This window comes from Giraffa tippelskirchi, chromosome 3 (genome assembly GCF_054371585.1).
Source record: "Giraffa tippelskirchi isolate mGirTip1 chromosome 3, T2T-mGirTip1v1.2.pri, whole genome shotgun sequence".
NCBI lineage: Eukaryota > Metazoa > Chordata > Mammalia > Artiodactyla > Giraffidae > Giraffa > Giraffa tippelskirchi.
The window spans coordinates 39,149,483-39,163,983 of NC_137277.1; the positions used below are offsets into that span (position 1 = coordinate 39,149,483).

General features: G+C 45.5%; 1 protein-coding gene across 20 annotated transcripts in view; it reads right to left on the reverse strand.

Annotated features, from left to right (window-relative positions):
• RAP1GAP2 (RAP1 GTPase activating protein 2) overlaps positions 1-14,501 on the reverse strand; it is a 260,021-nt gene that overhangs the window by 33,877 nt on the left and 211,643 nt on the right. For all 20 annotated transcript variants that reach the window (XR_014079510.1, XR_014079509.1, XM_081579971.1 and 17 more), the window contains 5 exons: positions 12,708-12,786; positions 11,612-11,665; positions 8,548-8,631; positions 3,624-3,724; positions 879-1,008 (listed from right to left, as the gene is read on the reverse strand). Coding sequence is in view for 18 of the 20 variants with exons in the window: in XM_081579971.1 (XP_081436097.1) it covers positions 879-1,008; positions 3,624-3,724; positions 8,548-8,631; positions 11,612-11,665; positions 12,708-12,786 (448 nt within the window). In the remaining 2 variants the exon portion in view is untranslated. The remainder of the gene's footprint in view (positions 1-878; positions 1,009-3,623; positions 3,725-8,547; positions 8,632-11,611; positions 11,666-12,707; positions 12,787-14,501) is intronic.

Below are 14,501 nucleotides of genomic sequence, written 5' to 3' on the forward strand. Positions count from 1 at the left end.
GAACATATTTTTAAAAAAATCAATAAATCATAACCTGGAAAAAAACTAATAAAAAATAAATAAAATAACAAAACCAAAAAAAAAAGGCCAGGTCCTCCCTGAGGACATGCAACTGTCTGTGCAGCAAAATGAGAGGGAAAGAGGGAACACACATGAAGCAGCGGTCTCATCCAGGGTTTTCCAGTCAAGCAAAAGGCTGGGTTCCTGCCCACGGCAGGTACGCTGAGAGGTGAGGCTGTGTGATTAGAAAAGCCGTAGAGGGGTGAGGGGGTGTCTCGTGCAATAACCAGCGTTACATCTCTGAGCGAGAAGAGTGAGCAGTGAACAGCTGCGAGGTGGGAAGTCTCCCACAAGCCAAGCATTGTACTGAGCCCTACAATCAGAACCCTACGTGATCTCTACCACTACCCTCTGACATTCGTGGTATAACCCCCATTTTACAGATGAGATGAATGAGACCACAAGGTTACCAGCTTGTCCAGAGTCACAAAGCCCTAAGATAGCAGAGTTGGCTTCAAGTTGCCATGTGCAGACCCCATGATGTACTCTCATCACCACCCTGCACGATCGGGGCACCTGGGCTCTGCTCCCAACTCTGCCCCTATCACCTGGGAAACAGTCTCTTAACTACTGTTTCCCCATCAGTCATAGAGGGATATCCAAGAACTCTGTCCCACCTCCCACGCAGGCTGGTGACCTGCGGCCTTGGTGAGATAATGCAGTAGGACAGGTTTTGATAAGAGGAACAAAGTTGAACAGACAGGCCTCTGGATTATGAAAATAGAGAAAGGGGCCTCGGGCCCTTGGGGACACCAGCCTGGATCCAGGCTTTCACCTCACACGCCCCGGGCTCCCAAAGCCATCCTGAACACAGTTACCTGCTGGGTGTCTCCCTCGGTAAACGGCAGCTTTGTGGAGACATGGAACATGATCTCCCTGTCCCGGAATATCGTGTACACTGATTCCACCCCCGTCTGTCCGTGGGTCACGTCCAGGCCTCCTCGGAAACTGTCAGGGAAACAGGCAGGTGGCGGCAGGGAGAGAGAAAGAAAAGGGAAGTGGGCGACTTGGCACAACCTTCCCTAAGGACAGAGGGGCAGGAGAATGAATGGGAAGATATGGAAGAGCTGAGGGCAGAGAGATTACCATGTGGGGAAAGCAGATAACCCTCATCTGAGCAGATGAGCCCTGGTGTTCCAACCATAAATTATTATTTAAAAGACAAAAGACCGTCCATTCCAAGCCTTGGCCATGTCCCTTCCACACCATGGGAAGACGGAGGTCCAGCCACAGTTTCAGACAAATACCGTCCCAGCTGCTAGGGGCACCCAAGCCTGGGCATAGCCCTTCTCTCTGCAAGGGCAGGTCCGCAGCCCTGAGCCAGGGCAGTCGGCCGTCCTGATGGTGGTGAGCCCCCCCGAGAGTATCCAGAGTCAGCAAGAAGAGGGGACAGACACCTGACTTCTACCCAGTCAGTCCCAGAAGTGGAGACCCCCCTTTCCCCATCATGGCAACACCTAGCTGGGAGGTATCCCAGGGGCTCCCTTCTTTGGCTACCTTCTCACAGGAAGGAAAGAAAAGTACTAAGGAACTGGGTTGGCTTCTAGGAGTTGCACCTTCTTCCTTTATAGAAACATGGCTGCTAGTAGTGATCATATTCTTTAGCAAGGGGAGTGAGATACAGGTTCCTTTAAGAAAATGAAATAAAATAGACCCTGGACATCAAGTCCTTCCCAACCCCCAAACACTGCAATCCAAGCCAAAAATGTGCTTGGCTCCACATAGAGAAAAGCACAGGAGGCCGGGAGCTAGGAGCTCCACAGGTTCTAGACCAGCTTCTGCCACAAAGTCAGCACACACCCTTGAGCACATCACTTAATATCTCCAGGACTCAGAAAATAAAGGGATAGGGTTATATGATCTCCAGGGTCCTTTGTGGTTTTTAATATACTTTATCTCATCAACTGCAAGATGTAACATTTTTTGACATTTTAACATCTCTGAAATCAAGATATATGCTATATTTTATTTTTTATGTTTTATTTATTTAGGGGGCCACTCTGTGCAGCCTCTGTGAAGCACAAGGGCTTCCCTTGTGGCTCAGCTGGTAAAGAATCCACCTGCAATGCGGGAGACCTGGGTTCAATCTCTGGGTTGGGAAGATCCTCTGGAGAAGGGAAAGGCTACCCACTCCAGTATTCTGGCCTGGAGAATTCCATTGACTGTATAGCCCATGGGGTCGCAAAGAGTTGGACACGACTGAGTGACTTTCACTTTCCCTGAAGCATACAGGATCTTAGTTCCCCAACCCTTGCCCCCTGGAGTGAAAGCTCAGAATCTTAACCACTGGACCAGCAGGATAGTCCCAGGATATATATTGTAAGGATGGCATCTTAGAGCCAATGGAAAGTGGTATAATACGAACAATAATAATGACATCCAGTGCTTACTCTGTGTATGAAACTGGCTTAAGTGCTTCCTGTACATTATCTATTTTAATTCTTCAACAAGCCTGTAGGGTCAGTGCTATCTTTATCTCCCTTTTTATAGACAAGGAAACTAAGGTTTGCAGAGGTTAAGTTCTCTTAACCTCTTGTTCAAAGTCACAGAGCTAATAAGTGGCAGGGATGAGATTTTGACCCATGTGTGACTGACTCTAGACAGCAGTGATGACCTTGAAGGGAGAGGAAGAGGGGAATAGGGAAAAGGAGAAAGAAGAGGAGGAGAGAAGGGAGCAGAGGAAGTAAGTGATTACTGAACACCTATGCCATGCCAGCCATGGAGCTAGGTGCATTCACATGTTAGGAAATCCTGTTAAGGTGGCTGTTGAGGTGGAGAAATCTGAGGGTTTAGTCGTGCTCCAGCCACAAAGCAAACAATAGGCTGGCCAGGTCTGAAGGTCCTCCCCAAGTATCGCCTTTGTCAAAGGAAATAAAGGGCTGAGCTTTCAAAGCAACCACCCCAATATTCTCTCTGTCCACTTACAGAACCACAGGCTGTTGCACAGATTCCTGCCAGAAGGATTATGGTATTTGCACCAACTCTATTATCCAATTTTTTTGTGTATTATCTAAAATGGTCACTTCCCCCCACCAAACTACACAGGACTCTCTTTCCAGAATGCCTAGCAGGTGAATGACCTGCTCATCTGGAATGGAAGATGGATTCATTTAACTCTCAGTTTGAGCCAACTGTAATTAGCAAGACAAATCTCAGGTGGAACGATTTCATCATGCATCCCAAGGGCAAAAGTCAATGCCTTGATTCAGGTCATCTGCCATTCAGGATTATCCCCTGTACCACATGGAGAAGAAAATGGCAACCCACTCCAGTATTCTTGCCTGGAGAATCTCATGGACACAGGAGCCTGGTGGGCTACAGTCCATGGGGTCGGAAGAGTCGGACACAACTTAGCGACTAAACCACCGCCACCACCTATACCACAAATTCCTTAGAGATGCAATCAATGAATGTTGAGCACCTACTGAAAAGTAATCCCATGTTCCTTGTGTGTGTTTTTAACTCTCACATGCCCCCACCCTGCTGAAACTCAGCAGTTGGCTCTCACCCTTCCTCCAGGGCTTCATCAATGGGGCTAGAACCATCACTTGGCTAAAACTCACCCTTTAAAATCCTGCAGCGTGATCGTGTCTCCTAGTAGTTCCAGAAACTCCTTGAAAGCTGGGCTCTCTTCATTGTTCCCAAACAACTCCTCCTCCAGGGTCTGAAAGAGAAACAGGATCAGGGACAAGAGTTCAGGAAAAGAAAAAGGCTTATTGGTGCTATCAAGGGAGGGAACGTGGTTGTCCGGGTACCTGGTCCCTTTCGTTCTTTCCCCATTCCGCACAGTCACCACCCAGTGGCTCTGTCACGCTCAGGAGGAAGGACTAATGCGGCTCACTCGACAGAGCTGGATTTTGGGGGGCAATTAATGAAGATTTCTATTTGAACAAGAGCTACTGCTCACTGACCACTTTAAAAAGAAAAAGGCATGACCAGTATTCAGATATCTTGATTTTTTAGAAGCTTCCAAAGTTTAACAGATAATGCATTTTCCCAAGTGTATGGATAGATAACTTCCAATCTAGTTAGCCATGATTTCATTGCATACTATAGGATAATATTAATATGTGACTTTTTTAAGTACTTGAGAATTTACAAAATGCTTTCACCACTGTGTCTTTACAACAACACTGTGTAGAAGGTACAGAAAATAAATTGAGTCTCAAAAGAAAAAAAATAAAAGGATAAAGTTGAAGGAAAGAATTCTTACACTTGATACCATAAACCAATCCAAAACTGAAAAATTCATAATAGGACTCCTGACAGAGGATTTGTATCAAAAATACATAAAGAACTCTCAAAACTCAATAGTAATCAAAACCACAGTGAGACAGCACTTCACACTATAATCAAAAAGAAAGACCACAAGAAGTGTTGGTGAGGATATGGAAAAATCAAAACCCTCATACATTGCTGGTAGAAATGTAAAATAGTGCCATTTCTTTGAAAAATAGTCTGGCAGTTACTCAAAAAGCTAAACATGGAGTTACCATATGACCAGCAATTCCACTCCTGAGAATATACCCAAGAGACATGAAAACAACAGTTCATACAAAAAAAAGCTTGTATGTTAATGTTAATAATAGTATTATTCATAATAGTCCCAGAGTGGAAACAACCAAAATGTCCATAAACTGATAAACATATAAACAAAATGTGGTGAAAGTGACAGTCGCTCAGCTGTGTCTGCTTCTTTTCGACCCTACAGATTGTAGCCTTCCAGGCTCCTCTGTCCATGGGATTCTCCAGGCAAGAATACTAGAGTGGGTAGGCATTCCCTTCTCCAGGGGATCTTCCCAACCCAGGGATTGAATCCGTGTGTCTCTGCATTGCAGAATCTTTACCATCTTTACCAGCCACCAGGGAAGCTAAAATGTGGTATATCCATACAATGGAATATAATTCAGCCATAAAAAAAGAATAAAGTACTGATTCATTTCACAACATGAATGAACCTTGAAAGCATTATGCTAAGTAAAAGAACTAGACATCAAAGGCCACATAGTATGATTCCATTTATATGAAATATCCAGCAAATCCACAGAGATAGTAGAAATATATATGTGGCTGACAGGAGCTACAGAGAATAGGGATGATGGGAGTGACTATTAGGTATGGAGTTTCTTTTAGGGGTGATGAAACTTTTCTGTAGTTTGTGGTAACAACTGCACAATTCTGTGAATGTACTACAAACCACTGAATTGTACACTTTATTGAGTCACATACTGTTGTGAACTGTATGGTATGTCAGTTATACCTCAATAAAGCTGTTATTTAAAAATTTTAAACTCAACAGTAAAAAAAAAATCCAATTAGGAAATGGTCAAAGGACATGAACAGTCATTTCACTCAAGAGGATATACAGATGGCAAATATGATGTTCAAATGAGAAAAGACGTTCGATGTTATTAGCCATCGTGCTTGCGCATGTGCTAGTTGCTCAGTGTGTCTGACTCTTTGTGACCCCACGGACTGTAGCCCGCCAGGCTCCTCTGTCCATGGGACTTCCCAGGCAAGAATACTGGAGTCTGTTGCCATTTCCTCCTCCAGGGGATCTTCCTGACCCAGAGATCAAACCCATGTCTCCAGCACTGCAGGCAGATTCCTTACCCACTGAGCCGTCAGGGAAGCCCCATTGTTAGCCATTAGAGAGGTGCAAATTAAAACCATAATGAGATCTCACCACACATCCACTGGAATGGCTAAAATGAAAAATAGTAACAGCACTAAATGTTGGCAAGGATGTAGAGAAAATGGATCCCTCACACATTGCTGGTAGGACTGTAAAATGGAACAACCATGCTAGAAAACAGCTTGGTAGTTTCTTATAAAACTAAACATATAATCACCACACACCCAGGCAATTGTCTTCCTAAATATTTATCCCAGAGAAATGAAAACTTCTGCTCACATAAAAAACTGTATACAAATGTTCACAGTGGCTTTATTCATAATAGCCCCAAACTGAAAACAACCCAGCAGTCTGTCTCTCAGTGGGTGAATGGTTACACAGACTGTGGTTGTTGTTTTTGTTGTTTAGTTGCTAAATCATGTCCAGCTCTTTTGTGAACTCATGGACTGTAACCCGCCAGGCTCCTCTGTCCATGGGATTTCAAAGGCAAGAATATTGGAGCGGGTTGCCGTTTTCTTCTCCAGGGGATCTTCCCAACCCAGGGATTGAACCCATGTCTCCTGCACTGGTAGGAGAATTCTTTACCACTGAGTCACCTGGGAAGTACGGTAAAGGTGCAATTAAAAAAAACAGAAGAGTAGAATGATATGATCTTGGATATGGTTTGTAAATGTCTAAAGTTTGAGAAACAATGCTCTCTAGCAGGGTCCAGCAGACTGTCCCGGGGTGCCAAGTCTGGCCCGCTGCCTGTTTTATAAATAAAGTTTTATTAGAACACAGCCAGGCCAATTCATTTAATATTGTCTGTGGCTCCTTCTGTACTACAAAGGTAGGGTTGAATAGTTGCAACACAAACAGTATGGCCTGAGAAGTCTAAAATATTCACTGTCTGGCCCTTTACAGAAAATGTTTCCCAATGCCTGATCTATCACAACTCTAGCTCAATATGCTGTCTGCCTCAGGTCAGGAAGCTAGCGTTCAGTAGAATAATCGCTTCCAGACAATGTACATCTTCTCCTGAAAAAAAAAAATCTAGCTTATGCTCTGGGGTGTGTGCCTCTTTCCAGGATTTAACTCTGTCTGGGATTACTGTCTTTATTTTTGTATTGGCCTTGAGCTTGATCATGCACTCAGGGAGGGGTTCCTAGTCATTGCTGTATCCTCCACAGTGCTTAGCAAAGTGCCTGACAAACAGAGTCAGATGGGGCTTATTTATATCCTAGGGCCAGCATAGGGCTTGCACACAACAAATGTTCATGTTAATCCCTCCTAATGCAGGTCTGTAAAACAACAATCCATGTTTTTTAAGAAGAGACTTTTATCTGTCCTTGCACCCACTCCTTGCCTCAGTTATGTCAGGTACATAAACAACATGCAGACTCCCTCAAATTCCTTCTCTGAGGTGGATGGTTAATGTTCAGTAATTATAATTTTGCTGGAACATTGGACTGTAATCACCTTATGAGATCTGCTTTGGTAAATTTCACAAGCAAAGAACTTTAATTAGTGGGACTGTATTATCAGAGCTGTGCAAAATAAAAATGCAATATGTGAAAATAATTAGAGCAGCTACTTGAATAATTCCCTTACATTATAAGATTCATCTGTGTTAGTCTTTCAGCTCCTCAAGCCTTCATTAATTAGAGTGTTTTTAAGCGAACAAATGCCTTTTGTGGTCTAATATCTTCAGACAAGGAAGTCAGCTATCATCCAGCTGAGAAAGATGTTGTCATGCAAAGAGATGACGAGGTAATATTGAAAAATACCATTGACCTACCATCAGGAGGGCCAAAATTTTTATTCATTCATTCATTCAGATAACAAAAAATTGAGTGTATTTCTATAAAGTCACTGTGCTGGGCTCTTGGATGATACGAAGATGAAATGGATGCGGAACCTTCTCCCATACAACACAGATGAGGAAATAGTGGTGTGTTAGGCCAACCACTTCTCAGGATGTTAATAAATCTTCATGGTAGGAAAGATGGGAAGTTTGTGGTCAAATGAGTATGGGAAATACTGAGTTCAACAAAGTTATAAAGAGTTATCTACTTTGAGAGTTCTCAGAACCTTTAAAATGTTCCCACACAACTGATCACTCCCCCCAGAACTCATTTGTTCATAGAGTACCTCACCGGACTAGTGTCTCATGGAACCCACTTTGTGAAACACCATTCTGGTCAACTAGGGTCTCACAGAACACACTTTGAGAAACACTATTCTGGTCAACTGACTCCAAAGCAGGACATGAAGCACCCCAAGAGACAGAGAAGGATGAGCAGTGTGTACTGGCAAAAATTTTAACAACTTGCTCTCCAAAGAGAGAAAAAAACAGAAGCTCTGGTGTTTGCCCATTTCTATGGTGTGAATACTTTCATCATGGCTTATTGGAAGCCACCAACATGACATCAATGAACACAGACCTGGTCAGAGAGCACACACTCGATGCCAGGACGCTACTCACATCTGGGGAGCAAAAGCGAATTCCCAGCGGGGAGAGTGGTGGGCAGAAAGAAAGCAGCCTTCACTAATCCATTCCCTCCACCTCATCTGATTTTTCTTGTGACCAACAGCCCGTTGTTAAACACAAGCAGAAGTCAGTCAGGAAAAACTAGAATTCACTGAATGAAAAACTGTATCGCTGTTTCAAGGATGTGCAAGCCTTTTTGAGAGCAGCAGCCTACCTTGAAGACTCTGCCACCTCCAGTCTAATTCTTATGTGGACAGGATGGTTGTGCTCACAATGTGTAAGAACCTAATCCAGGTGCTCTTGTGTGTGGAGAATGGGAAAACAAGCGTCCCCAGGGAGAGAGCACAGGCTCGAGTGAGCAGTGTGGATTTGTGATGCTTACCTGCCTGGCTTTCTGGTAAATGACCCCGAATTTGAATGTGTTGTTGACGTCATGCTCGTCGTAGCACACAATCATTTGGGAGGCCTGGAAAACGTGGGAATAAAAGAAATCAGATTATTAACCTGGAGGTAGAGCGAGGAGGCAGGTGGAAGGGGAAGTACCCGTTTCAGTGGAGGACGGGCTCCGGTTGATATGAGATGTCCACACGCGGAGGAAGAGAAGAGATGAAGTCAAGTACACAGTCAGGATGCAGCTCCGAAGGTCTCAGCTAGCTTCCAGCCCCTGGGCTTCCCCCAGTGATAAAACCTCTGGGTCACCCATTCCATTTCCATCTAGATCTACCAGCCAATGCCTGTGCACACAGAGTCCAGCAGGACACAGGGAACTGACTTGACCCCAGTGTTTTTATCTGGGGAGTAAAAAGTGAAGCTGGGACCCCAAAACCGTAGTCATCAAGGATGATGCTAGATCTAATTTCACCTCTAATCAGCAGTGTGACATTTTTTTTTTTGTGGCTGTGCTGGATCTTCACTGCTGTGCATGGGCTTTCTCTAATTGAGGCAAGTGGGGCTACTCTTAATTGCGGTGCATGGGCTTCTCATTGCAGCAGCTTCTCTTATTGCAGGGCATGGCCTCCAGAGCATGCAGTCTTTAGTAGCTGCAGCACACAAGCTTAGCTGCTCTACAGCACGTGGGATCTTCCTGCATCAGGGATCGAACAGGGATCAAACCCATGTCCCCTGCATTGGCAGGCAGATTCTTAATCACTGGACCACCAGGGAAGTCCAGCAGAGTGATTTTGAGCAAGGCGCTGCTCCTGTCCAGACTTCAATCCCCCTTATCCATAAAATGAGAGCTCTCTAAGGAGGAACATATCCTAATTCAATATGCAAAGAAAAAACAAACAAAAAATCCAGACCATTGGTTCCATCTAATTGTCTCTTGTGTTTCAAAGAGTTGGTCAGAAACACTAATCTCTAATTTTCAGTCCACTGCTTTTACCTGTGCAGCTTTGATTAAACCACTTAACTTTCTTGGGCTTCAGTTTCCTCATCTGTTCAATGAAGACATGTGGCTGTGAAGATTCAGGGAAATGGGGCACATGAAGTGCAGAGCACACAGCGGCTATTATCATCAATATCTAGGTAAACCCTCTAGAAAGATCAGAGCTGGACCAGATTGTTAGGAAAGAGAAGACTTGGTGGCTATTCTATGCAATAAAAAGGAAGGATTCGACCACATGAGATGCTACAGGAAGAACAAACCAGGCACAACTTGTTGGCCTGAGTACGTGACCCATGTCAGCTGTCACCCCTGACATCTCTCTCTCTCTGTGACTCTCAGCTGCCTGAAGAAATGGACATGTCTCAGCTTCACCTGGAAGAGCAGCACTGCCTGACCCCAGAGGGCACCCTCCAACTCCTGCCTGGGATGAGTCAAAGGCTCGGAGCAGTTGCCCTGCCCGGGAAGAGGCACTGAGCCATGGACACCCTCCAAGGAACATTCTAAACTCTGTGAACTGTAAAAACATGCACACATCTCAGCCAGATGAACATCCCAGCCGGACGAAGCAATCCTTCCAATCTAGAAAACATGAAAATACAGCTGCTCTTCCATTATTCCCAGAGCCAGAGGCTTTACAAGCTACAGAAAAAACTCTACAAAAATGAGAGTCATCGGGGGCTATGATTTGACAACAAAAATTGCCAAATTTGTAGTTAAGTTAGGACTTTATGATGGGGTTTTGATGTTTGGTTAAACCTCAGTGATTCAGCTTTAATTACAAAGGGGAGGGCAGTCTGAGCTGTAGAAAATGTTCGATGGAGCGCAGCATATTACAGGGAAGTGCCTTGGATGCTCAGATGGGGTGAAAGAGCTGTCTTAGAGAAGGACTCTGGCACATTCTCCACATGGGAGAAGATTCTGCCATTAACTCTGCCACCACATGGGGACAGATAGTGTGTCAAGCACAATCGTGAAGATCTGAGGTGTTGATTCTAGGGGCTTGGGGTGTCCCAGCCAGGACAAGGTCCCTCTTCACACACACCCCCACCAGACGTTTCACCTCCTGGTTCCTGGTTGTCAGAACCGGGACTCAGGAAATGGACTGACCAGCCCCAGCCAGCCTCAGCTGGCCCACAGTGGACGCTCGGGAGCACCAACCAGCTTGCACGATCTCTGCCTACACCCTGCAGGTGCGCAAAGCAATAGCCAATGCCCCGGGTCTCTTCCTATCGCCAATTTTTTTTCATTTAAAAAAAAATTGTATTTTTATTTTTTAGCAGCGCTATGTGGCATGCGAGATCTTAGTTACCTAACCATGGATCAAACTCATGCCCCCTGCATTGGGAACTTGAAGTCTTAACCACTGGACCATCAAGGAAATCTGCCTATGACCGATTTAAAGCAGTTCACTGTCCATGCGTGATTTAGGTCCTTTCACACCGAGCTGTTCTTGAGTGGGTTTATGAGTTTGTTTTGTTAGTACTGTTCTTATCCCCAACCGCACCCCCACATCAGAAGTGGTGTCAAGATCAGGCCAGTCCTAAAGACGGTGTTAACAGAGGGCCGGCCAAGTTGATCAACTAGAGCCCGGTGGCAGAGGCCTAGCTTGTGAGGCCTCAGAACTGCAATAATGTCAGCAACGGGGAGCCGAGGTCTGGCCTTGTATTTCTTAGTGGGGTTCTGCCTTCTGCTCACTCCCCCACTCCATGCTGATGGCTGACCAGGTCTGCAGCAGCCTCCCACCTAGAGGCAGAATCACTCCCCAGCCCAGCACCAGCCTTGAGGAGGTTCAATCAGGGTGAGACGGAGAAACTGCTACTCATCTGCAGTCTCCACGAAACTGGGGACCAATTCATGGAGACCCAGCCATGGCTGAGGATGGGTTTCCAGCAGATCAGTTTGTGAAGGGGTGGGCAGCGAGAGGGGAAGACATGGAGGTTTGTCATGGAGACCCCACAAAAACCCCCAAGATGCAGAGAACTTCCCACAGAGCCACAGGCATCCAAAATCCAAGCCAAGAGGCAGCGGCCTGAGTCAGGGGGAAGGGGAAGGTCCTCACCTTGGGGTACAGGACAGGGTTGAATTTCAGCCCCACTGCGTCGTCACAGAAAGCCTGAGTGGGGAGAGAGAAACACACAGCTCAGGGGCCACGTCCATGGAGCACACCTGGGCTGCCCTGCCCACCAAGAGAAAGAGCATGAGGCCAAGACCTGCAGGGCCCAGGGGTCTGGGGTCAGATGCTGGGCACTGCTGGTCACTCATGTGTGGTCCGGAGAAGGCAATGGCACCCCACTCCAGTACTCTTGCCTGGAAAATCCCATAGACGGAGGAGCCTGGTAGGCTGCAGTCCATGGGGTCGCTAAGAGTCGGACACAACTGAGCGACTTCACTTTCACTTTCATGCATTGGAGAAGGAAATGGCAACCCACTCCAGTATTCTTGCCTGGAGAATCCCGAGGACGGCGGAGCCTGGTGGGCTGCCATCTATGGGGTCGCACAGAGTCGGACACGACTGAAGCAGCAGCAGCATGTGTGGTCAGGAAAGTCAAGGAACCTTCCCGGGGTTTCCTGCTGCAGTGAGGCCACCAAAGGTATCCAGCACACTTCTGCCTGGCCTTCCCACTCCCGGAGCATGGGTCCAACCCAATGCAGCTGATCGTCCTTCTTGCCCCACTTTTCTGACTTAGTTCCTAGCATCCCAGAGAAGGGACCCAGGCCCCTCCACCCACTGATAGCTCCTTACCTGAAGGGCTCCTCCGTCTGGATCAACCACCTGACCATCCCTCAACCCCAACCATCCTCTGCTGTGAAGGTTCCCAGCTGACCCCTCCCCTCCATCCTCCTCTGAAGCCCCACCCTACTCTCCATATCCAGGCCTGTCTCTCCATTTCTCTGGTCTCCTGAACTAGCTGCGAACTTGGGGTAAGAACCTGGGGTAAGAGCAGCCTGTTCCCTGAGCAGCCTCAGCAGCGAGGATGAGATGGAGTAGGGATTTGGGGGTATCCACCAACAGCTCCCTCACCCCATGCATGCAGTCAAGGGTCCAAGAGGACAGTGGCCCTCCTTCCCAAGGGTAGAGCCCACCCAGGACAAGCCTGCACCCCCAAGACCCAGCCTAAAAGAGGAAGCCCCCTCCTCCTGGTGTCAGCTTTTACCTTTGCAATCTGAGGGACACTGGGCAACTTGCTCAGTCCAGCCAAGGGAATCCGCTCGTGCACCGTCTTCACTTTGGACCTACACATGTCCAAAAGATGAGAAGGGGTGAAGATCACCTTTCACGAGATGGATGAGGATGAGAGAGGGGCATCCACAGAAATGGAGTCAATAAGGAAGGTGGCTGACTTCACAACAGGCCACAAAGCAGGTACCTGATTCATGTCACCCCTGGGTCAGACCTGCCTCATGCCACCCAACCCAGGCATTGGGAGCCCCCAACTTAAATGAGAAAACAGAATCCTACTTAGGGACCCCACGGCAAATGGATACTCAAAGAACCTGCTGGGTACAGCTGACTGCAACTGAAACACAGGACATGCAAATAGTCACCCTCAAATTCAACATTATTTTTTGGCTTCTTGGTGGGTTTTTTGTGTTCTCCAGAAGAAGTGGGCAGAGCTTCTGGATATATTCGGGTCTGACATGCAATTAAACCTTTCAGAAAAGAAAACCTAATATTTGAAAATCTGGACTTACTCAAAATATAAATGGGATGCAAGTTGCTTTCTAAAGAGATTCACCATAAGATTCTAAATTTAGTCCATTCCCCTGATTCATTCAGCACATTATGAAAGTGTTGAATTCTACCGAATGCTTTCCTGCATCTGCTGAGATCATCATATGGTTTTTAATCTGTTAACCTGGTGGATTACATTTCTGTTGAGCTATCTTTTCATTTCCTGGGTAAAACTCCACTTGCTTATGATGTATTATTTTTTTCATATCCTGCTGAATTTAACTTGTTGATGTTTAGAGTTTCATATCTACGTTCAGTAGCAACACTGGCCTATTTTATTTTCTTGTACTTCCCTTGTCAAGTTTTAATATCAAGCCTCAAAAAATTGCTAGGAAGCATCTCATCCTTTGAAATAGTTTGTATACCACAGGAATTTTCTGTCCCTTAAAGGTTTGCTAAAATCTGTCTGTAAAATCTCTGAGCCTGCTGTTTTTCATTTGGAGGATACTGTTGGCTACCAATTAGGTTCTTTAACGGTGAATGTTTAGGTTTTCTACTCCTCATTGATTCAATTTTGGTAATTTATGTTTTATTCTATAAAATTATACATAAATGCATTGATATAAAGTTGTTTTGGGTATTCTCTTAAGACTTCATTTCTATTTGTAGTCATATCCCTTCCTTCACTGCAGAAATAGTATCTGTTGGTATCTGTTCTGTTTTCATTATCAGCCCTTGTTGGGGGTTTAGTTTATTAATCTTTTCAAAGAGATAGCTTTTGATTTGTTTACTATCTCTACTCTTTTTTTTCTTTTTTTGCTTTCTACTTCACTAGCTTATGCTTGCCTTTTTTCTTTCCTTCAATTTTCTTTGGTTTCTGCTTTGCCTAAAGCTATGACAAAACTAGATAGTGTATTAAAGAGCAGAGACAACACTTTGTTGACAAAGGTTCATACAGTCAAAGCTATGGTTGTTTTTTTCCAGTAGTCATGTACAGATGTGAGAGTTGGACCATAAAGAAGGCTGAGCACCAAATAACTGATGCTTTCAAACTGTGGTGCTGGAGATGACTCTTGAGAGTCTCTTGGACAGCAAAGAGATCAAACCAGTCAATCCTAAAGGAAGTCAACTCTGAATTTTCATTGGAGGGACTGATGCTGAAGCTAAAGCTCCAATATTTTGGGCACCTGAGAAAATGCTGGGCTGGAAGAAACACAAGCTGGAATCAAGATTGCTGGGAGAAATATCAATAACCTCAAATATGCACCCTTATGGC